This window comes from Peromyscus leucopus, chromosome 19 (assembly GCF_004664715.2).
Source record: "Peromyscus leucopus breed LL Stock chromosome 19, UCI_PerLeu_2.1, whole genome shotgun sequence".
In the NCBI taxonomy this organism is placed as follows: Eukaryota; Metazoa; Chordata; class Mammalia; order Rodentia; family Cricetidae; genus Peromyscus; species Peromyscus leucopus.
The window spans coordinates 68,207,576-68,229,745 of NC_051079.1; the positions used below are offsets into that span (position 1 = coordinate 68,207,576).

Sequence of the window (22,170 nt, forward strand, 5' to 3'; positions counted from 1 at the left end):
GGGGATCCGGTGCGGCGTAGCTCGCTGCAGCGCTATGGCATGGCACACTGAAAACATCACATTACCAAAGCTGTGCGTTTATAATACACGGTTTATTATGGAGAGCAAACACATGAGGGATTAATGACAATCTTTCGGGCCAGCTGTCAGGTACAAAGGATGCCCTCATGAAGAAGGTGGGCTGCTGGCTCCTGCTGTGACTGGTCCCTCACACCCAGCACGAGACAATGCTGTGTCTGTGTGGCCGTGAGAGGTGTGACATCATGCATACTTGACACTGTGTGCACTTGACAGCCATCCACTCCAGTCCAGCAACCTTGCACAGCACAGCCCCTTCCTTGCAGGGCACAGAAGGACTCTCACATACGGGTGCTGCTGTGGGAAGCCCAGTCCTCACAGAGACTATTTAGCTGTCAGGTTTGGCCTGGAGTCCCCTCAGAGTTTGTGTCTCAGGCTGGGACTCACTGGCCTCCAGGATTCCTCCAGCCACATATAGGTGACACTACCAGGGACAGATAGATGCCCGGTCATGTGGATGGGGAAGGCTCATTCCTGGCCCCATCTCCTGCAGCTCCTGCAGTGATGATGCTCTGTGGACCAAAGAGGACTAAACAGCATCCCTGGCCTCTAGACTTGATACTTCAGCCTAGCAAATGGTTTCCTGTTCCTACATGGCAATAGCAGGTAGAGGACGCCTCCCAATGAGGCCAGCAGGCTTCAGCTGGGTGCCACTGGGCAGGTCATGTTCTACCAACATTCCACTCCTAGCTAGGCCTTGCAGAATTTCACCTCTTGACATGTCCTTCCAGGTCAGGCTGGGAGGCTCTTTCTGGGAAGCTATGCTTTTAAAATGTCTTACAGGCACTTTCCAAAGGCTACCTGCTGCGTACCAGGTCGAGGCACAGAGTCTCTGTGGCTCGGATCTGAGGCTCTCTATAGTATGTGGCTAAGGAATGTCTGGGCTGAGCCCCTAACTAGGACAGGGCTGTATGCACACAGAAGGCTCCCAGGAGGTCCATCTCTGCTTGCTGGCCACAGGCCTTTCTGAAGTCATCTACAACCTGAGTCCAGAAACAGCCAGTTCTGCCCCAGCTGTCCTAGCTCCCTCTGCTGCCCTATGTCCAAGCTTGCTAGTGGACAGCTGATTTCTACCACCCACATCATATTCCAGAACTGGAGTGTATATTTCACAAACACCCATTGACTAACTTAGGTGAGTAGAGAAGAGGCAGCCAACAGGACTCAGGAGAAGATGGAGGCTCCTGATTCACAGCGTGGCCTTGAACCCGAAGACTGACCTCCTAGATGAGGGAGATGGGTGAGGCCAGCTCACCTGCAGATTAACATGGTGTATATCTTCCTGAGAGGAGTCTGGGAAATCTCAGCCACACGGTGACGTTGGCTTCAATAACCTCCAGCTGGACTGAAGTGTGGCTCAGTGGTTAAGAGTGCTTGCCCAGGGTGCAGGACACCCTAGGTTTGACTGCCAGAACAGGGAGCAGGGTAAAGTATGACCTTTCTCCAAAACAGTCAATGGGGGACAAGGTGGCTCTTTCCTGGAGTGATGTGGGAATGTCTTTTGTCCCCTCTTGTGATGCTCACAAAATGGACCTGAGGATACAAAGACTGTGCATCTGTGCTTGAGAGAACCTGAATGTATCTACTGTGGACCAGAGCCATGTAGATGGGCCCTGGTCTTTTTTTGCCTGGGATCAGTCAAACATCACACAGACCTTTGTGCAGACAGACAGACAGGCAGGCAGGCAGAATGGTTCCTATTTTAAATGCAGCACTCCGGAGTATCGGCTCCAGTAGTTATCAGCACCTCCCAAATCCAACCATTTTATTTGGGAGAAGATGACAGCTTGCAAAGAAAATACAGACAATTAATGGAGCAAGCTTGCCAGCCAAGTTTCACTGGCATCTGACCCTCGTGCCCCCAAGTCCCTTGCTCTGCAGAGGACCCAGCACCTGACACACGAGGTGTGTGTACACGAAGAGAAATGACCCAGTTGTGTAGATGGCGCTCTGCTGGGTTTCTGTTGAAGTATTCTTGCCCAGCTCGGGCCTCAGTGTTCAAAGTGCTTCTGCATGCCAAATGGGCAGCCACCGCTCACAAATGCAGTCATAGCACATGAAACAGGATGGAAGCTATCATGACCAATGTGTGATCGACGGATTAATTCATTCCTACAGCCTAGGGTTCATCAGCTATGAGACAGTAGGATCTGTCTAAAGATTTTGAGGAAGAGCTGTAGGTACACAGCCTCCTTCACCAGGCATTCTGGACATCTGTCAATCACAGACTGTGGGAGCCCATTTTCAGGTTCCTCGAGGCTTTGCCCAGCAGGTCTGCATAGAGAGGATGATTGGACCATGGGCCTGAGTGCAGGTGTCTGAGATGGTCTGCACTTGACTGTGCTGGGGGAGGAGGTCTTTAGCTCTACCCCTTGGCGCTTCTATAAATGCTTTAGGGCAGAGACAGTCATGGCCCGTTAGACTAGGTTCCAGGCCCTCTCGAGGCTATCCTGTATTTTCTATCCGTTTATCTCCACACTCTAAATCCTTCTATCTAATATTTCCTGCTGCTCGCACTCAAGAAAAGTCTGGGGAACTGTGGGGTTGGTGGGTAAATGCACTGCAACAGACCATACCTTACTTCCTAAGCTCTGCATCTAGAGAAGCTGGGAGAACTTGGATGCCCCAAAACTCATGTTGAAGTATTAATCCCCAGTAGAACTATTAGGAAATGGGGCTTTTAGGCCTCCCTGGGGTTAGCAACTGATGTTTGACCAGCTGGGGGCATCTTGTCACTGTAGTGGAGCAGACAGTCAGGCACCCTTATAGATCCCCTTTCTTGTCTACAGTGAAACTCGACTATAGGCAGAAACAGGCACTGAGTGACCTGATGCCTTCCCATGGCCTTCATGCTCAGTCCAAGTGGGGACTTCTTCCATCCATGTCCCATTACTGTACGCCTACACTTTCAAGCAAACTCAAGTGTTTTGTCTTGAATTACTTTACCAGCTACATTTCCAGTGCTGGACAAAAGAGGTTTTGTTCAAAGTCTAAAACTCCTAGAAAACAAAAGTCAGATTGTCTTCATGGCAGAGTGACATTAAAGCCTAGTCTCACCATCAACATAAACAGCCCAGGAATGATAACCTGGGGGTAAGATTTCAGGGGTGAAGAACACATAGAGCCATCCAAGTCCAGGCCAAAAGGCTTCACACATCCTGCCACCGAGTGTCCATAGATCCTGCAGGTCAATAGGCACACCTGCCATTCAGCATGCAAACTGGCTGTGCAGGTGTGTGGCTTCCAGCTTCCTGGGAACATGGGAGCCAGTCTCCAGGAGAGCTTAGACCTGGAGCTTAGACGGAGGGATGTATTGGTGGGGGGTGGGGGGGTGGCGTGCTCGAGGAAGTTCGTGTTCCAGTAGAATGTACCAAACTGGAGGACAGAAGTTCCGCCCCCTGGGGGCTGGAAATGGAAGGTATCCCCAAGCATATGCCAAGGCTGGCTGACTCAAGCCTTTTGCACACCACCTCATTAGGTCTTTTCATCTGTCCTGTGGGTGAAGGTTGGGAATATCCCCTTTACAGAAGCATCACAGAGAACATGGAGGTCAGACGTGTCGCCAGGTCCTAGCTCCCAGCAATGGAGCAGTTCTTGATTTCCCACAGCCCAAGTGGACCAGCTGGGACACAGCCAGGTGGGGAGGGATGAGGACCATTTATGCTTGACGGCAGCAGTGGTCGCAAAAGGCCATGCACACCAAAAGCATTCATCAGCGCCATTCTAACCCATAGCGCCGAAGCTGCTCTTTGTGGCAGTGACGCCCCCTCCAGCAGCTGGGGCTCAGGGTCTGCGATACTACCCAGGACAGAGCTGGGTGGGGCAGCCAAGGACCTGAAAGTACTTCACAGGCAGCGTCTGGCAGGCATCTCTGTTGGCAGATCACGGGCAGAGCTTCCTTCTGCCCACCCTCCTGCCCATGCACGCCTCGGTGCTCAGTCTCCTTGGGTGTTCAGCTCACTCTGACTCACACTTTTGTTTGTTTTTGGTGGCACATGGCCCTTGGATTTCTAAACCAAGCTACCTTCCTGCCCTCCATCCTAAAGGTCTATTGTGTCCTGTTATCTCTCCATGAGAGGCCATGGGGCAGGGCTCCCTGGGCCTCTCCCTCTCCAACCCCAGTAGATGCAGGGTTTCTATCCTTGTGGTTCCTCGGCGGGGGCACAAACGTCACAGCCTTCCTTTCCCAGCAGTCCAGGTGTCCCATGTGCTCCGTGGTTTGCTCTCTCTCTTGTCCTGTTATCTTCAGGGCCAGTTTTCACCCTTCAGCTCCTTCCCTACGTGAAACCTGAAGGTCCACGGAAGCGTGCATGCACACGGATGTGCCACACGGTTACGAGGTCTGCCTCTCTCAGGGCCATCATGTTAGCATCTAGGCCAGGGTGCCGCCAGCTCTCCCTCCAGTGTGAGGCCTTCTAACATCTGGGGAGACCTGAGAGACCACAAGGTCCAGAAATGGCTTCTTTTAGTGCCTACCATTCCTCATGGATGCAGAAGGCTCGTACAGTGCAAGAGTCCATTGTCTTTATCCTCATTACATTGGCATCAGAATGAGAAACGGAGTCCCTCCTCACTGGAGATGGATTTGAGAGTTTAAGGGGTCAGTGCTCCTTAATCCAGAGGTCTAGTCAGCCCTTGGCCGTTCTCCCAAATGTCTACTGACCAGTGTGTCATTTGAACATTGAGGCACACACCTAGCCCAGTTACAACGGTCAGTTGGTTACTGAGGTCATTAGGAAGTTGAGAGTAGTTACCACCTGCAGCTCCAGGAACCAGAGACAGTTCTCCCTTGCCCACCCTGACCTCTGCTCTCTCCATGAAGACTTCATTTAGCTTGTAGGAAGAAAATCAGGAAGCAGAGTTCCCTAGAATTAACATTGCTTTTACACGTCACACATCACACTGTGGTCCTTGTCGTTTGAAGTCTTCTGGGCTCTTTAAAAAGGAAGGCTCAAGCTGAATGATGGCGAGTGAGGGAAACTGTCCTGCCCTTCATCCTAACAGTCTATTGTGTTCTGTGATCTCTCCATAAGACACTCTTGGAGCATGGCAGTCCTCAGCCCCCTTCTCCAGCCCCAGGCTTCTAACAGGAGAGCCACTCCGTGACAGGCAGTGGGTACACAGGCAGACAGCCGTAGGCTGTGCACAATACTGCCATGCCATCATGGTCTCAGCACCCAGGCCTGGGCAGTCACGAGTTGAGGCCTGACATTTTCATTGGAGTCCTGGTCAGGGCAGTGACTGAACTACAGGGCCCATGAGGCCAGAAATCCATCATAAGGCAGGGGCTCTGCTTCCATGGTTAGGCCCAGGTCCTCTCTGCTCAAGTCCACCCAAGTCTCCATGATTCCAGAAGTTAACGATACAACCAAGAATCTGGCAGAAATAGTTTCCCCGATTTCTCAGAGATGGAAACACATCTTGGCAACTGGTATAGACCAGAAAGATGCACTTATTAATAACCAGGAAGGGTTCAAGAAAGTTCCTTATGGTATTTTATTCTCCGGATCACACATGGCTCCACCCCAGAGTCCATGCAAAGCAATGTGTGTGTGTGTGTGGGGGGGGGGGGGGCGGAGCTTAGAGATTCAAGGACTCCTGATCCTAGGAGTTCTGTCCTTGTGGGCGTCACCTGCTCAGGGGTTGCTTGATGACATTGGTCCACTGAAGTGTTTTTCCTGTCCTACAGTCATGTACTGGTCTCTGACAGCAGGTGAGTCTCTGTCCTCACACAGTTCCCAGGGCTGGGGGCGGGGGTAGGTATCCCGGGGTCAAGCAGCACTCAATCTCACCTGGTCAACCCTCCCCTGGCTGGGAAGACCAGGGGACTCCTAACTAGCTAAAACAGTTTCAGATGAAGTCTCAGAATTTCAAAATCCCACAGTTTAACTTGATTTGTTTTCTCATTGTACAGAAACACTGACTTTGGGGGTGTGCTTTTTAAGATAAATTGATTCTCTTCTCTTTTTAAGGTACCCTGGCACCTGTGGATAGACACCAGTTTTTGCCATGTGTGGTTGGGAGAAAGAGCTGTTCTAAGGGCGCAGACTGGCAGAGATGCTCACCCTGGAACTCAAACAGGAGACATCCCCATCCCCATTCGGCACTCCGTAATCCTGACATATTAGAATAAGGGCTCAGACCTAGACATTCCTAGCATAGCCCGCATCTCATGATGGTGTCCATCTCAGACCCCACGGCTCAGGGAGGAAGACAGTCCATCTCCCTTTCAGGGAGTAAAGCAAAACCAATGGCAGACAAGCGACTCAGGGAGCCCGGGAGGCCCTCTCCAGCTGGGTCTGGGCACTCGGAAGCCTCCTCTCAGGTTACAGGTGCTTTTACCATCTGCGCCTGATGACTATCCCAGAGACACCACAGGACCTGGTGCAGGATTTCCAACGGGATGTTCCCATTCTGCAGATGGTGCCTTACGTTCAAGTGGAAACTTTCCCTCTTAGACACACCCCAAGTGGGGATGGGGGTGGGAGGCCAAGCTGCCCTTCCAGGGCCACCACAGACCCGGCACCAAAGACATCAGCCTCCCAGAACCCAGAGGTCCTAGACACTCATTCTTTTTTCCCCGCCACCTGACTCACTGTCACAGTTTAAGAGTAAGGAAGGCGGATGGAGCAAGGTAGGCGTCAACCAGGTGAGCTTATCATGAAGAATGCTAGAGGCCAAGAGGTGTCCCTCCTGCTTCATAAGGAGCAGAATACCCTGGGCACCTTGATTTCCAGCACCCTGAGACTCAAAGGAGCCAGGCGTACAAGGGGCAGTTTTGTGCAAGGATAGGACCAAGGTGTCTGATGCAGCCCCTTGAAGCGTCCTCACACCTGAGTCTGAAGGAAAACTAAAAAATGAGTTTTGATTTTAAATACCTATGGATGAAAATGAATTTCACAGGTAGGGTTTAAAAGGATTTATTCCTGTTTTCTCAAATACCTAACAGCATATTTTATGACCTTAAGAACCTGTGTCCACAGATCTGTGAAATACAAATGTACATGAAGCCCACTTAATAATACAGGAAGACTTGGGGCGGAGGGGGAAGACTTGTAACTTCACAGCCAGTGTCTAGGGAGCAAAGTATAAGCTCTACGGTGCCAGGTTAATTAAGAGCCTCTCATGGGCCCTGGAGGGTCTCCGGGACTCAACCGCATCGATCCGAGAACATGGGTGCTGTGAATATAGCCATGTGTCAGCATCAGCCTTCTCGGAGCTACATATCCCAGAGCAACCGATGGCACAGAGCATGGAGGGTGAGCACCAGACAGAACACGGGACACGGGAGCTGGGGTTCTCCATCTGCGTGTTTATTTATTTAAAAAAAAAAAAAACAACAACACAAAAACACATGTTGATAGCCAGCCAGGCACCAGGCAATGAGTAATGCTGGGGATGCAACCCTACGGTGACCAAGGTGTCTCTGAAGGAGCTCACAGTCTAGTCATGGTGTCCAAACATGGTCAGTCCCTGGGTCCACGCTGGTGGTGGGCAGCCAATCTTGGGGTTGGAGGCAAGAGTCAGGGCAGCAGATGAAAAGGCTGGAGAGAAGTCGGGACCATAGGGCTGAGCCCAGAAGGGCTGAACCCAGAAGGGCTGAGGAAGACCTGCACCGCACAGGAGGCTGATGGGTGGCTGGGAGGTTCCAGCGAGAGGCTGCGTGGCCTGCGGGAGGCAGACTGGTGCACAGAAAACCAAGTGTGGAGGGGGCAGCTGCCATGCCCTGATGCCGCATCAATGTGGGACGGCAGTGTGGGAGTCAGCGGGGAACTCGGCCACCAAGCCCTGGGGCCTCACCGCGCATACCACTCCGCAGAACCCTCTGGCACAGTGCTCTTTACTACACTGAGTGCCCCACACAACCCCCACCAAAGGCTCAAAGATGCCATCAGACAGGGGAAAATTAATCTTCATGATGTTTCCACAGCGTTTTAGAAAATGATTTTTTTTTCTTTATAAGGTTTAGACCTTTGTAAATCTTAGATCAACCATGCTGGAAGTATAATCAGGACACAATCATGGCACTTTCCAAAAAAGAAGATGAAATACTTGTTTTTGTAAGAAAGACTGTACATTATTTCATGAAAGGAAGAGACTTGCGGAATGAACTCCAGAGCGGGGGCAGGATGGGGTGTGGGCAGCTGTGTGGGGGTTCACCCATGGCCCTCTCACACTGCTTACACGGATGCCCTTTATGAAAACTTAACAGTTATTGTTCTAGTTTTGAAGGGCATCCCTAGGGCTTGCCTGATAAGACAGTTGATTTCAGCATTTCAATACCAGTTTTTCTTACTGTCTAAACTATTCCAAACGCCTTTACACTTCAAAAAAAAAAAAAAAAAAAAAACCAAAACCTTAAAAAAAATCTTGATTTTACTAAGATAGCAATGTGGCTGCTGTATAATTTCCCTCTTAAATGATATGAATATCTGAAGTTTTTAGGGGGGGGGAAGCAACAATATAAAAAGGTTGTTGACATAGCTGAGCTGACTCAAAATACAATAGAACTCAGGATAACAACCCACTCTGTTCTCTGCGCACACATCCTGCCACAGGAGAATGGCCTGCACCACACAGGAAACCCTGGATGCCTGGGACACACCTTTCTACAAGCTTAGGGAGGTTTTTTTTTTTTTAAAACCAACAACAACAAAAAAAAGCCCACACACAAAAAAAATAAAAACAAAACTGGTATTTTCTTAAATAAAACACCCTAGAAAGTTGAAAAGGCGAACTGATCATTTCTGAATGAAAAGAAGCCATTCCCAAAATGAGTAAACTCACAGAAGGCCTTCCACCTGAAAGTGTCACATCCCCAGGGGATGGCATTATTAAGTGGGGACACACTGCATGCTGTGTGGAACCATCACCATGGGAACAAAATCATGTATGTCCCCCAACGACTGTGGCAGGCTTATTTTTGAAGCTACCTACAAAATTGCTCTAACAGATACTTTTTCTACCCCAGAGACTCACAGAGGTTAGCTATATACCCAGACCTCATCAGCTCCTGAGCGTAGCAGAGCTGCTTGGCTGCTGTGTATTTGCAAAAGGCTAGCAAGTGATCACCCCAGCATGCACCAGTCACAGGAAAACACACCCAGGCTTCGATTCTCTTTGAGTAGGTGGGCGACTTGGTCGTGTGAATAGGCTATCACGTGGTGTGAACCAGCAACACAGCCACACTGTTCTTATAACAACATCCTCTCCCAGCCTCTGTGGCTTAGTAAAAGCCTCCTCGACGCTCACTTTCAGAGCTTAAGGTTAGAAAGACAGCGTTACCATTGGCAGGAAGGTATGTGAAATGCTGGTACTGGCTTCTCTTCCGCTTCCCGTTGCAGACGTAGAAACTGACTTGGACAGGGCTGGTTATTCTCTGGTTGCGGAAAGGTGGTATCTCCACCACCAGGGAATTCTGGGAGGAAAACAGCAAAGAGGAACCAGTCAGGACCTCACAGACCAGGAGTGCTTTGTACTGAGGTACCACTGTCAACTCAAGCAGCTGTCTCAGACCATCCAGAGGGCCTCTAATGGTGACTTCTGTGTGTGACCTGTTCATGTTTGATCACGAATTGGCCATAGTGTGTACTCACAGGGAAGAGGAACCCTGAATTCCCACATGGCTAGAGGCTGGAAGACCTTTATGCTGGAACTGAGCCCAAGAAGAGAGAGAGCCCATGAGCATCTCTCAGAGAGTGGAGTCGCCTCACTGCTAACTGGAACAGCAGACTCCAAGGACTACTCCTGCCCCGACATCCAAGGCCCGTGGCCTTTAGATGAAAAGAACTGCTCCTACTTCTAGGAGGCGCTTCTTGGAGACATGAGAGGGGGCATTCCTTGTGGACACTGTCTAGAGTGGAGGTGTAGCAATGGCCATGATGTCCCGCCAGAATCCCCAGTTTCCTCAACATGAAGACAAACAGCTCTCAGTCGGGGGCAGTGGAGCAGTTGAGAACACAGAAGATAAAACTGTACATCTTTGTGGTGGCTGGTGTTTTCTTTCCTGTTTTTAAACAGAAAACTACAAGCTTTTTCACGCTCTTTCAAGGGCGAACAAAAATGCAAGCCATGAGTCACTGGCACTGAGTGGAGACACCCAAATGAGGACTGTGAGCTGGGGTGTCCCGGGGTTGCCTGGTGAACCCCATGCATGGTACAACTACCCTGAGGAGGGTCAGTGCTGCAGTCTATACCAGATTTCTGCTGGGAGTTTCAAATCCATGAAGTTTCTTCAATTTGTTTCTTTCATGTGATTTTAGTTTAACAGGCCAGGAAAAAAAAATATATTGGAAAAATCCATGGTATCATTTCTTTTGTTGAGGTAATTAACCATAGCTTGTTAGAATGGTAGCAAATCAATTGCAGCCAACTTTATTGAGTTATGTTAATAATATAACCTCAGTACTGGAAACAGAAATTGGAAGAACTTCAGATCCAGCCTCCTTTAGTACAGAGGGAGCCTGGTGCCGAGAGCCTTTAGACACCGGCACCAGGGCAGGGCTGGCTAGGGTGCTCTCTGGGCTCTGTCCTCTGGGATCCGTCCCCCTGGAGACTCTCACTCCAGCAACCTGTTGTAGCTGTCACACTGCCTTCTCTTCATTCGGAAGAAATGAGGCTGGGGGAGGGGCAAGTGAGAGCTGGAGGAGGGAGCCTGCCCTGGGCTTGCCCATGCTACGTGGCCACCTTTGTAGGAGGCTGCCCCAAACTGTGGTGACTCAGGTCTGGCCTGTGTCCGGCTTTTAGTGGTCTTGCTATGAAGCTTGAGTTCAGTCAGGTGAATGACAGTGAATAAATAGACGGTTACTGGGTGGCTTTTAGGACTTGCTACGTTGAAGGAAGCTGCAGGTACTGCTGGCATTCAATGTCGGCAGCTACTACCGAGTCTACAAAAGAAATGACTGCTCAGAAGGAAGAAAAGAGAAGAGGCAGGAACGATAGATCGTGCTGATAAGCTGAAGCAGAAAGAAAGAGAGAAAGAAAGGAAGAAAGAAAGACTGAAGACAGAAAGAAGAAAGGAAGGAAGAAAGAAGGAAGGGAGGAAGGGAGGAAGGAAGGGAAGAAGACAAAAGGAGAAAGGAAGGAAGTTAAAAAAAGAGAAAGCAAGCAAGGAAGGAAGGAAGGAAGAAGGGAGGGAGGGAGGGAGGAAGGGAGAAGGAAGGAAGGGAGGAAGGGAGGGAGGAGGGAGGAAGGGAGGGAGGGAGGGAGGGAGGGACCTCTGGGACCCTGCGGAAGGAAAGCAGAAAGGCCCAGAGGGGCAGGCTGTCCTTGGCAGGTCAGTGCACTTCAACCCTATACACAGACCACTTCCACAGGAGCTCTGCTCTAAAATACAGAGGAAATGCGACCTGAAATCAAATGGTGGGAGCTTGTCAACACTGTCAGAGACGATAAGGGCTGCCGCTAGCGTGGGCTTTGGGAAAAGTTTATATTCTGAGTCGGATGCAATGTATAACCACATATACAGCAGAAACCCATTTTTAGAATATCTGCAAATGCAATGTGTGTGCCTTGCATGTATGTTTCTGTGCATGTATGATTCTACATAGTGTGTGTGTGTGTGTGTGTGTGTGTGTGTGTGTGTGTGTGCCACTATCTTCAATATTCCCTTAAGGGTATCCATCCATTGGGAGAGAGGAAACCAGGCACCTCAGATGAAGGTTTAACGTTTCACCTTAATGAACAAGTATCACCCTGGCCAGGGAGGACTTTTCCATCTGGCAAATCCTTTGAAAGGTTTCTGGAGAGTGCATCCGTACCTGGAAGAGTACTGTGGTAGCAAAGCAAAGATGGTTGATCTGATAGAGTCACCTAGGGGACAGGCAGGCGGCCTGTGCCTGCTGCAGGTGAAGCCAACGCCCTCTGACTGCCATGCTAAGGGGAGCCTTGACCACCTGTCCACTCTGTGAGCCCCATTACCAGCATCTCCTATGTATGTGACTCCTGCTGCCCAGTGTTCACAGGTGGCCCAAGAGAAAAAGCCCTTTACTCATGTTTACCCAGGGCTTCTGAGTCATTTAAACCCGACTTCCACACACTCAGGACACATCAAAGGCTCCCTGTGCCCTGTGTTCACAAGGACACTGCCCAGATGATTGGAAAGCAGTCAGTGGAATGGGCTAGAGAATTTGGGAGGATTTTGGATGTCTTTAAAAACCCTACTGCCTGGCTATAGTGTGTTATGTTCTTCAGAGACTGGACAGAACACACACAGAACTCAGTGATGTCTTGTCTGACTTGTCTGAGCTGATAATTGCTTTAAGCATCCCTGGCCTAACGTCCAGTTAAACGACACTGTTGGGGTTGGGATGACAGGTCAGTGGCAGAGCACTGGCCCAGCACGTGTGCCCTTTAGTTCAACTTCCACCACTACGAAAGCCAAGCCAACAAGAGAGAAAACTGTGAGAACGGTGGAGACAGACTGGAGTCAGCAAACAAGACCTGACTCCACTTTGCCTCCAGTGGCCATTTCAGACGGAGACCAATGTCTGGAAGGACAGAAACCAATGGTCAGAAACATACTGGAGTCGCAAAAAGGGCTGCAGACAGAATTAGCCAATCACAAACAATGATGGCCCGATGTGGAGGTAAAGAGGGAGCATGGGCAGGTGTCTATGAGCAGGCGGGCGAGAGACTAATTATGTCACCCACGGGTCATGCCACACCATCCCTCATCAGCAGAGCCAACCAGCAAATCTAAGCTCTCCTGTTAGGTCTACCCTTTCATCCATGTCAAGTTGAAAACAAGAGTGCCAGGTAGTTGAGGCATTCTCTGGAGAGGGTGGTGGCAAGTCACACAGGCTGGGTGGCATGTCCAGGCAGGTGCTGGGTGTCCATGAATGAGGCTTAGAATACCAAGATTTCCCGGGGGTAGACCATTAGCGAGAGGAGATAGAACCTGGCACTCTAAAAGGGAAAATGCACACAGCACAAAGAGAACTCAAGCTCCGTCCAGCCTCTGTCCTCATGGTCCCAACGCCATCCTAAGAGCATTTGTTTGGGCAAGGGATATGTGGCATATTTTCTCTCCACTTTGGTCTACTCTTTAGCATTTCTTCATTTTAGCAAACAGGAGCCCCAGGCTAGCCCCCAGTCCCTGCGTCAGGATTCTAAGTACTTACTGGCTTGCACAGGTCTCGGTCAGTTTTTGCTTCCATCTCCCAGACATGGTGGCCATCTGGAAGAAAGGGTGGGAAGAAATCTGTCACTTTGTGTGGGGATAGTCTGTCTTCAGAACCTTCCAGGTGACCCAGAAACTGAGGCTCAGGGAGGGGAGAATGGGAAGGAATGGTGATGTCAATGAGTCCACACTGCCTAAATGTGCTTAGGGTGTGGGTCAGGGCAGTCCTCTGGGTCCCCTAGACATTTGGCCTTTCCAGTGGCAAGCAGTGCCCTGGCCCTCTGTACTTAGTAAAGTCCAAAGACTATGCCCAGTATACCTTTGGCGTAGGAGGGACCCATATAGTTGAGGGTGTTTCGAATGGTCCATCCCTGTGTCCATGCTCAGATGCATCTTATTGGCCCCGGCACACATCAAGGAAGGATTCCTACACTTCAGCCTCTTCCGAGGGAGGGAAATGCAGAAGAGAGGCAGAGGCAGGGAGACCCCCATCCCAGCAAGACATGGCATGTGCAGAGCACAACCTGGCTCTGCCACTCGGTGCCATTTCCCCCCAGCTTCCCATCTGTTTTGGGAGAACTCGGAGCAATGCCCTAGCCTCTACTCAGAGGAAATGCTGAGGAGATAAGAAAAGCTTTTCTTTGGCTATTTTGTGCCACATCAGGACCTAGAAATGCAAAACACGTGGTATTTTTAACCTTAGCCCAGTGGCTGTTTGCATGTTTAAAAAAAAAATATTGAAAGGCTCCCATAGGCACAGTGAAAGAACTTATTGTTCTCAGCTGGCGATGAGGTGTGGACCCAGTGCTTAGAGGAAGGGTGTCTGCCACTCACAGACTCTGAGTCCCCAGTCCTGCCGACAGGCCCATGACCTGGGGACAGCTGGCTGGCTACCGAGTTGACGGATATCCATCCCAGCTTTTATCTTCTCCAAAATGAAGTCAGTTCCTGAGATGAGCCGTTTTAGGCACACACTGAGTTTTTGCTTACACTCCATTTGTCTGTCACTAACCCCGCATTACTGATAAATCAAACACCAGCTCCTTCCCTCAGTGCTGGACAGTGGTGGGTGGAGGGTGGAGGCACAGGGTGGAAACGTGAGTCATCCGAGGCTCCAAAAGCCACCCAGCCTCACCAGGCCACATCAGCTTCCAAGACGCCCCAGGCCCTGAGCAAGTCACCCATCAGATGAGCCCAGGAAGGATGAGCCCAAGCCACGTCCCTCAGGGAAAACAACAGGACACTAAAAATATACCTGGCCATCCCTAGAGCAATGGAATGTCGTGAGCAGTGAACCCCCCTGGCCCTGGCAGCTCAGAGACTTCAGCCACACATGCCAACATGTAGTCATGAGAGCCAAATAGGAATTACCCACATGCAGTTCTCTGAACATGCTCCGGCTGTGGGGCCCAGCGGCATGCTCTGTTGGTAAAGGCTAGGCTTGCCCTTCATCGGGGAAAGGCAGCATGTCTGTGCTTCTGAAATCTCCCAGGGCAAGGCTACCCTCTGGCCCCCAGAGAAACTGCAGCACCTCTGCCTGTACACAGGCACACCAGCTGTAGTGTGGCCCGCATCAGCCTGGAAGCTCCTACCCAGACTGAGAACCACGTGGAGAAGGCGCAGCCTTCCTGTCCAAGTAGGAGAGACAGCAGTTAAGCCTGGAGAAGGAAGGAGGAAACTGAGGCACTCTCTGGGGGGGGGGATTACATCTCACATCCTTCAAGAGTTTGTGCAGTAGCCCTGTCAACTCTGAGAATGGAAAGAAGTTCAGCTCAGCTCAAATTCCCTCGGAGGGTCTTTTGTAAGTTCAAATCATGTGGCAAAAAAGTTAATAAGATGTAGGCATACAGGTGGACGGGGCTCTCAAAAGACGGAAGGTCTTTTTCCCTCTCTACCACAGTTTCCTGTGAGGGAGGCTCCCTCCATCAGAGTGGCTGAGAAGGGGGCTGTTGTGAGTTGCTGTGTCATGACCGGCCAGCTCCATGCCTACCACCATCAGACAAGGCAGAGCTCCATTCCTGCCTTCTAAATCACACCATCAGATTCTGTTTCCCATTGAGATATGGTTCCTTGCAGCCACCAAGACGTGTGTGCTACTGTCAATCATCCTCCCCCAGGCCAGTATGTTCAAAGCACTGGTCCCACCCATCTGGACCCAGGTCCATCTGCCGGTTGTCACACAGTGAGGAAACTGAGTGATGGCTCTCCCTGTTCTGACACAGCTGATTGGACTTTTGAATGCACACATGGCAGGCTGCTTCTAACAGGAGACCAAGGGCCCAGTGATGTGAAGATGGCCCTTTATACTCCCGAGGAAATCATCAGTGTCAACTGGAATGGGTGCCCTGGACCATCAGATGAGCCCATGGCATCCCCAACGAAGAGCCCAAGCTCAGAGGCACATTCACATAGCACTGTTCAGAGTCGAGCCTCTACCAGGCAGGGAGCCAGCCGGCCATCCTAAAAGGGCCTCTGTGTCCATCTTATCAGCTCCCTAGGCTCCCAGTAGGAAACTGTGCTCCAGTTCAGAAGTAAAAATATTCCAAATCATTAGGGAATTCCCTGCAGCGTGAGTCATCGGAAAGGCTTCCCCACCACACCCACCCAAGGTTTCCACACAGCCAGCCTGCAGGTCTGAAGCGGCTCCACTGGCTACAGAACGCTGCTGCCACCACCACAGGCCCACAGGCTAGTCACACGCCAGGCTGAGCCACTGTTTCCAGATGAAGTTTCCTCAGGAGTGGAGGAGCTTCCTGAGATATGTTTTGCCTCCTCCTTGGGGTGGGGCAGGAGGCCCTCATCCTTCTTACTCTGCATCTGCATCCCACCAGCCTTGAGGCAGGGGGCATGTCCAAACACTCCAGCATCACCAAGTGCGAGGATGGATGTGTTATGAGGCTGGGTGAACACACAAAGGTTGTGCAGAGCTGGACCGCAGAGGGGCTCTGAGCATAGACAGCCTGGTGTGCACATGGGTCCTCTAACCTTCTGTGGACCATGCAAGCTAGTGGACATGGATATGAGGCCCTCAGCTCCCCAGAGGGCTCTTTCCCAGGTTAGGAGGGCAGCTTTGTACTCCTCAGCAGAACCCCAACGTAGAACAAGACTGCCTAGCCTTTCATAAAACAGCCTGGTGGCACTGGGGAGCTGAGAACAGAGCACGCCCAGGTATGCGCCAGGAGGAAGGCACAGGCACACACAGAACCTTGTTCATGAATGTTCACAACAACTTCATTCATGATGCTTACAGAGAATGGAATGATCATGTCTATCTCCTGGACAACCTATCTATGTGGCCACATGGGGGTACTGGTCAGTCAGAGACATGAACAGGGCACTGGGATCTAACACTAGGGGGATAAAAATGCCATTCTGTGAAAGAAACCAGGCGGCAAGGCACAGACAGTCTGACGATTACTGACAGAAATTATCCCCAAGGCAAATCCATAAGGTGCCAGGAGGGGATGGAGAGGGGAAGAGCTGACCACTTCTCTGGCTCTTGGTGGCCAACATAGAACCCCTGAAGCTTGGTGTGATTCAGCAACCACTCTGTCCCAGGGGAGGAGGGGGTCTGGTAGCAATGGTACCATGTGGGAGTCTGTGTGGAAAAGGCTCCATGGCTAGGCAGGATGCCAGAGGGATGAGGGCCAGGCTTGCCCTTCACAAGGGGTTGTTTGGCTAACTAGCACTCTGTTCACTTGCAGGGTGAACGCCCCTTCTTACACACATACACACACACACTTCATCGTTCTCGCTAGACTCCACCCCGAGAAGCCCAGGATCTCCCACATGGCCACTCTGGTAAGTACTTCCAGTACTGGAACTTCAGAGACACACCCAGCCACACCTGTGCCACTGCTCATGGAAAAGGGACTTCTTTCGTTGAGATTGAAGTATCCTGGGCACAGAGCAGATAGCCACAGAGCCACTGGAACTGTACCCTGGGAGAGATCCGTATGTGTGTAGGCTACAGGCACCAGGCAGAAAGGTGTCATCCAGTGGGATTCTGAGTGCAATTACCATATGTGATCCTACAACACCCAAGGCAGAAGAAGAACTAGATGATCAAGGACCAGCTGCTCATTTGTAGGGACCCTATGTGGCTTCCATTTTGAGACAGTGGGTTCACACTGCCCATGAAGCCTACCAGCAATGCCCAGATTGCCATCATCAGGATATAAAGCAGACCTCTCCCACTATGGAGGCCTCTGGGCAGACCTCTCCTACCATGGAGACCCTTGGGCAGACCTTTCCTACCATGGAGGCCTCTGGGCAGATGAGTCTACTTTCTGAATGCCCAGGGTAAGTCTATCACTGCCTTTCTAAATTTGTTTCCTCCTGAGACTCTTAGAAATGCTGTCTGTGTGAAGGATTATAGATCCAGTCCCCCAGATTCCTTCCTTCACTGGGTCAGTGACTTCTGGAACCATGTAGGCCTGGGCATGTCTGTAAAGCAGAACGTCAAGGGTGTTCTATCCCCAAATCTTGCTGACTGAGTATGCAAGGCAGCCACATGGAACCTTGCCTGACCAGGTCAGCACAGTGGTATTTTTATGCCCGTGATGAAAATTAGCACATGTGTACAGGACTGATGATGTAAAGAGCCTGAGAGCAGACACTGTCCTCTGGTCTGACCCACCCCAGCACCATGGCCAGGGAATTGGAAAAAGGCAAGCATTTCCCAGCTGGTGGCTTCAGGGTATGTGTAACTCCTACAGCTGACCCTGAGACACCCAATGAGTAAAAAAGCCCTCAGTAGCTGCATCTGGGGGACTTTGAGAAGTTCTTGAGGAAGCAGAAGAGAAGAAGTCTCTGTGGTCACATGGCCTGAGGTGCGGAGATTATGGACAGGAGATGACTGGCTGACCATAGGACCACTATGGGAACTTCACTTCCATCCCCGTGGTGGATGAAACATGGCTGGTTGTCTCTGACTGTAACAGCCACGTGGTGGAAAATGTCAGAGAATTTGAGATGCCTCTGCTCAGCACTGCAAGTGACAGGGACATTCCACAAGGGGCCAGTGGAGTACTTGGTCACGTCACGTATGCACATACTAACATCACCACACACAGAGACACATACCTCATGATGCACTGACATGCGTACACATTCACCCACACTCGGTTAAACATTAAACACTGTTATACACATATCATGTATACACTGACACACATACGCATGTCGGGACACACCTCCATACTGACACTCTCTGTTCCCCAAACACTGTCCTGAAGCCATAGATCTCCCTGGAGGCTGCTTCCTAGTCATGGGATAGTGTACCCTGAAGCCTGTGGTCATGAACAGAAATGAGCAGAGACTGTCAGCTATATGCACTTGGCTGGAGACCGAGGGTTCCCAGCTATGTGTTCTGGCCAGGAGTAGGTGCTACCCACAGAGGGGTCCCTTGGAACTCGTTACAATTAGCAAGCAGGCTGAAAGTCTGGGGGGAGTCACAGTACATGGCACATGCAGAGTCCAAAGTCCCCAACCCTCTCAGGACCTGCTGTCTTCAGCTGCCCTCAGGTTTCTCTTCCTCAGCTTAGCACCTTCTCCTCCGGCAAGCCCTAGGACCAGCTCTGTTCCCAGAAAGAGAGACACGCCGGGATGAACTGTCTCTGCTCCATCCTCTTGGACCCCTTAGCTGGGTGGTGATGGCACTTCCTCCTACACACATTCTTCTAGATTCAGGAGGATCCACACCGGCCCTTCTACCCTGCGCCCTTCCACCCCTGTGGTTCACCTTCTCTCTGGCTGACATCAGAGCACATTCCCATGGGTGTTCCAGCTGCCCTGCGCTGCAAGGACAAGGAAAAGCAGCCAGCAAGGAAGTGGAATCGCCGTCTAAGCACCTGCCTTACATCAGAGGGAACAAATGTACCCACGTGCCACTTGGTGTCGCTTCCCAAACTCGACCTTCTGTTTGCCTGCTCCACCGTCAGCCTCTGCCCACACCTGTGTCCTTGCACTAAAACCTTCCCAAGGGAGAGAGGAAGGGTCAGTTCGTGAAGGCGGAACCCGTGGGCCGCAGAGGATCCTGGGTCTGTGCTTTGGGGATAGACTTATCTCGGGACATCAGAGGGCAGTGCCGCTGAGGAGCAAATACAGAAGACGGAATGAGGAGGGTCAGGTGTCATCTGTCTGTGTCGGGGTTTGGTGGTGCAGACATCTAGGTTTTGGCACAGTTTCAATGCAGTAACAGAAGCCCAAGCAGGCTTCAATAAGGCTTTTACACAGAGCCTAAAGTTTATAAAGCTAGATGTAATGCCAACATCCGGAGCCGGGTAGTACCCTTAGAAATCAGCACCTTCTGTTCACCATGGGCCAGTCTCCAAAGAAGAGTGAGCCAGCCTCAGGAAGACATCTTTGGTTTTCACTGCTCAGGCGTCGGACACTCTCACTCACACACAAACCTGCCACCCAGTCTGTATATCGGAAGACCCAGCCATCCCTGGGGCGACAGCTGGCCTGTCATCTCCCATGCCAGACTCCTGCAGCATTTGGAGTGGATGGGTCAAAACGCTGCCCGAACATCTGACAGGACATGTGGCCCCATGTGGCGAAGGCCCACAAGCCTCACCTACCACCTCAGCTTCCTGGACAAACGTCCTCCAAGGATTTCCACCATCAGACAGTGTTTCCTGATACTCTGGTATGAACTTTTGACCTCCACCCTTGAAAGACAGTCTCATTTCAACGAGTAACCAATTGCCTGTCGTGATGAGGAAGCCTGAGAAGAGGCACAACCCCTCCATTATGGATAAGCCGGAGCCATGTGCTTGATGCCCTGTGGTCCCCATCCCTCCCGGCGAGCATCAACAGACGACCCCGGAAGGGGCCAGCCCCAGAGGCCATAGGGTAACTTCCTTTAGCTGCTGAGCGCAGTGGCAGGGTGAGGTGTGCACACACAGTGCAGGAGCTGGCTGCCTGGCTCGGCCACCCCTACCCAGGTCACTGCAGCAGAACAACACCCACCCCCACAGTCCTCCTGGCAGGGGGGCCGCTCTGATGAATCCGGAGAACCTTTGAGTCACTGAACATTGTGACCCGGAGCGCTGGATGGTGGCCCACAGAATGGCAGGGTACCTGTGACTCAGGCATCCCGAATCACGCAGGGAAGAAACATCGGAACCCAACCCCTGGCTGTGGTCCTGATTGCCTGACTCAGTGGTGTCCACAACAGTCACAGCCACGGGGTGGCCCCTTCCAGAGCGAGCGGCCAGCCCCACCTGCCCACCTCACGGCTTCCACACAGCTGTCGCTCCTCACATCCAAGTGTGGCTCCTCCTGCGAGCAGCAGTTTAAAAACAGAACTTTAAAATGGGCCAGACATACTATCAGAAGACCAGCGCCCGGCTCTGCTAGTCATTCAAATGAAGCTCAGTGGTTTCTCAGAAAGAAACATCTAGATAAAGCTTGTCTCCACAGACCTCACATGGGATGGTAGGTTAATGATGGCATTTGCTTAGAAAACCAAATGTAAAAGAAGAGAATTATGCAGATGTTGGTTTCCTGCCTTCAGAAAAATACCATTTGCATATACACACCTGAATGGATACGCAAATAATCTAATTATAAAAAAATGAAACAACAAACACCACCAGGACACAGAACTGCCGTGTTCTCACATTGAAAAGCTCACAGCGCTGTGTGCATTTGTGACATCTACTCAGTTATTGAACGCCTTATGTAGACTAGACATCAACTGTAACCAGTGAGGGTAGGTCAGGGACTCAGCATACAACCTCATGGGCGTAGCTTTAAGGTAGGGATAATCCAGCGAAGGGGAGATGGGGCTTCAGGCGGGGTGCAGTGGGGGCTCGTGGTCCGTGGAGGGCTGCTCACTTAGCAGGCAGAAGATGAATCTTCCCACTGTATCTTACTGCCGCACCATGCCGGGCTCAGACCCGGCTGCCGACTATTGGCCACAGCTGAGAGCTGCCCAGTCTACGGCTGTGCTCAATTCTCCTGCGCAGAAGGCACCTCCCCAGGGCCTCCCCAACCCGAAGAACCATAAACAGGCAGGAAAACTGTCTGGACCCTGCCTTGTGACAAAGCCACAGGGGGCTGTGCCTCTCTTTGGTTAGAGCACCGAGATCTCACTGTGCAGAGTGCAAAGCGTTAAGTCTGTACTTCCTGTCTGACAGGGAGGCATGCCTGAGGCTCCGAAGGTCAAATGATTTCAGAATCAACCTCCCCAGAGAAGGGTGTGGACACTGCTAATTCTCTTTATCATTGTACTTAGTTGGGTTTTCTTTATAATTTAAAACATATTTTCCAATTATATGCATGATTACAGAGGCGGGCTGAGTTAACTGTGAAAGCCTATGTTGATTGAAGTGCTTAAGTTTCCTGTGAATGGTACAAAATCAAGATTCCATTATGGAGGCTATTGAATGCCTCAGTGCTTTCCGGTGATTAGGTTAAGTACTGGACTGACCACCTCCAAGAAAACTCCAGTTGGTAAGAAAGAAAAGGAGGAAAAGCCTCCAACACACCAGCCTTGAGTAGATGCTGCCCTGGCTGCCCATGTGGGTAGGGCATGGCATCCCTGAAAAATGCCATCTAGAAGACCAGGGTCCAAAATTCCAAGCTCCATACAGTCTTTGTAGAGGAGGATAATTGCGGCCAAATGCCACTCAAGAGGCTCGTGCCCAGCTCACCTCCTTTTCTCTGAAACTAAGTATCAATGGACTAGGATCTTTCCCTTGTGCCCAGCAGCTTCATTGGTCAGCACACAGCTCTACCGAGTGGCTGCCTCCATCTGGAGCCAGAAAAGTTCCCACTGTTCTGGAAATGATGAGCATCTCGGATCAGTGTCTAACTGAAGTGACCTTGGCTACACTCCCGGTCCCCACAGGTCACACAGACACAATGGCTCCCGATGTAAAGAAAATGCAAACACAGCTTGCACAACTCCTTGGGCCACACCCCTTCTGAGCTCCCTTCCCACTGGTGTCTGGGACTCATAA

At 51.0% G+C, this 22,170-nt stretch overlaps 1 protein-coding gene across 4 annotated transcripts in view; it reads right to left on the reverse strand.

Annotated features, from left to right (window-relative positions):
• Nfatc1 (nuclear factor of activated T cells 1) overlaps positions 1–22,170 on the reverse strand; it is a 113,801-nt gene that overhangs the window by 38,266 nt on the left and 53,365 nt on the right. For 3 of the 4 annotated variants that reach the window (XM_028872011.2, XM_028872013.2, XM_028872012.2), the window contains exons 7-8: positions 13,200–13,255; positions 9,364–9,496 (exon numbers count right to left, since the gene is read on the reverse strand). In XM_028872011.2, coding sequence (XP_028727844.1) covers positions 9,364–9,496; positions 13,200–13,255 — 189 coding nt within the window. Of the gene's footprint in view, positions 1–8,378; positions 9,497–13,199; positions 13,256–22,170 lie in introns of those variants that run through there. The other variant, XM_037197219.1, reaches the window with a different exon arrangement.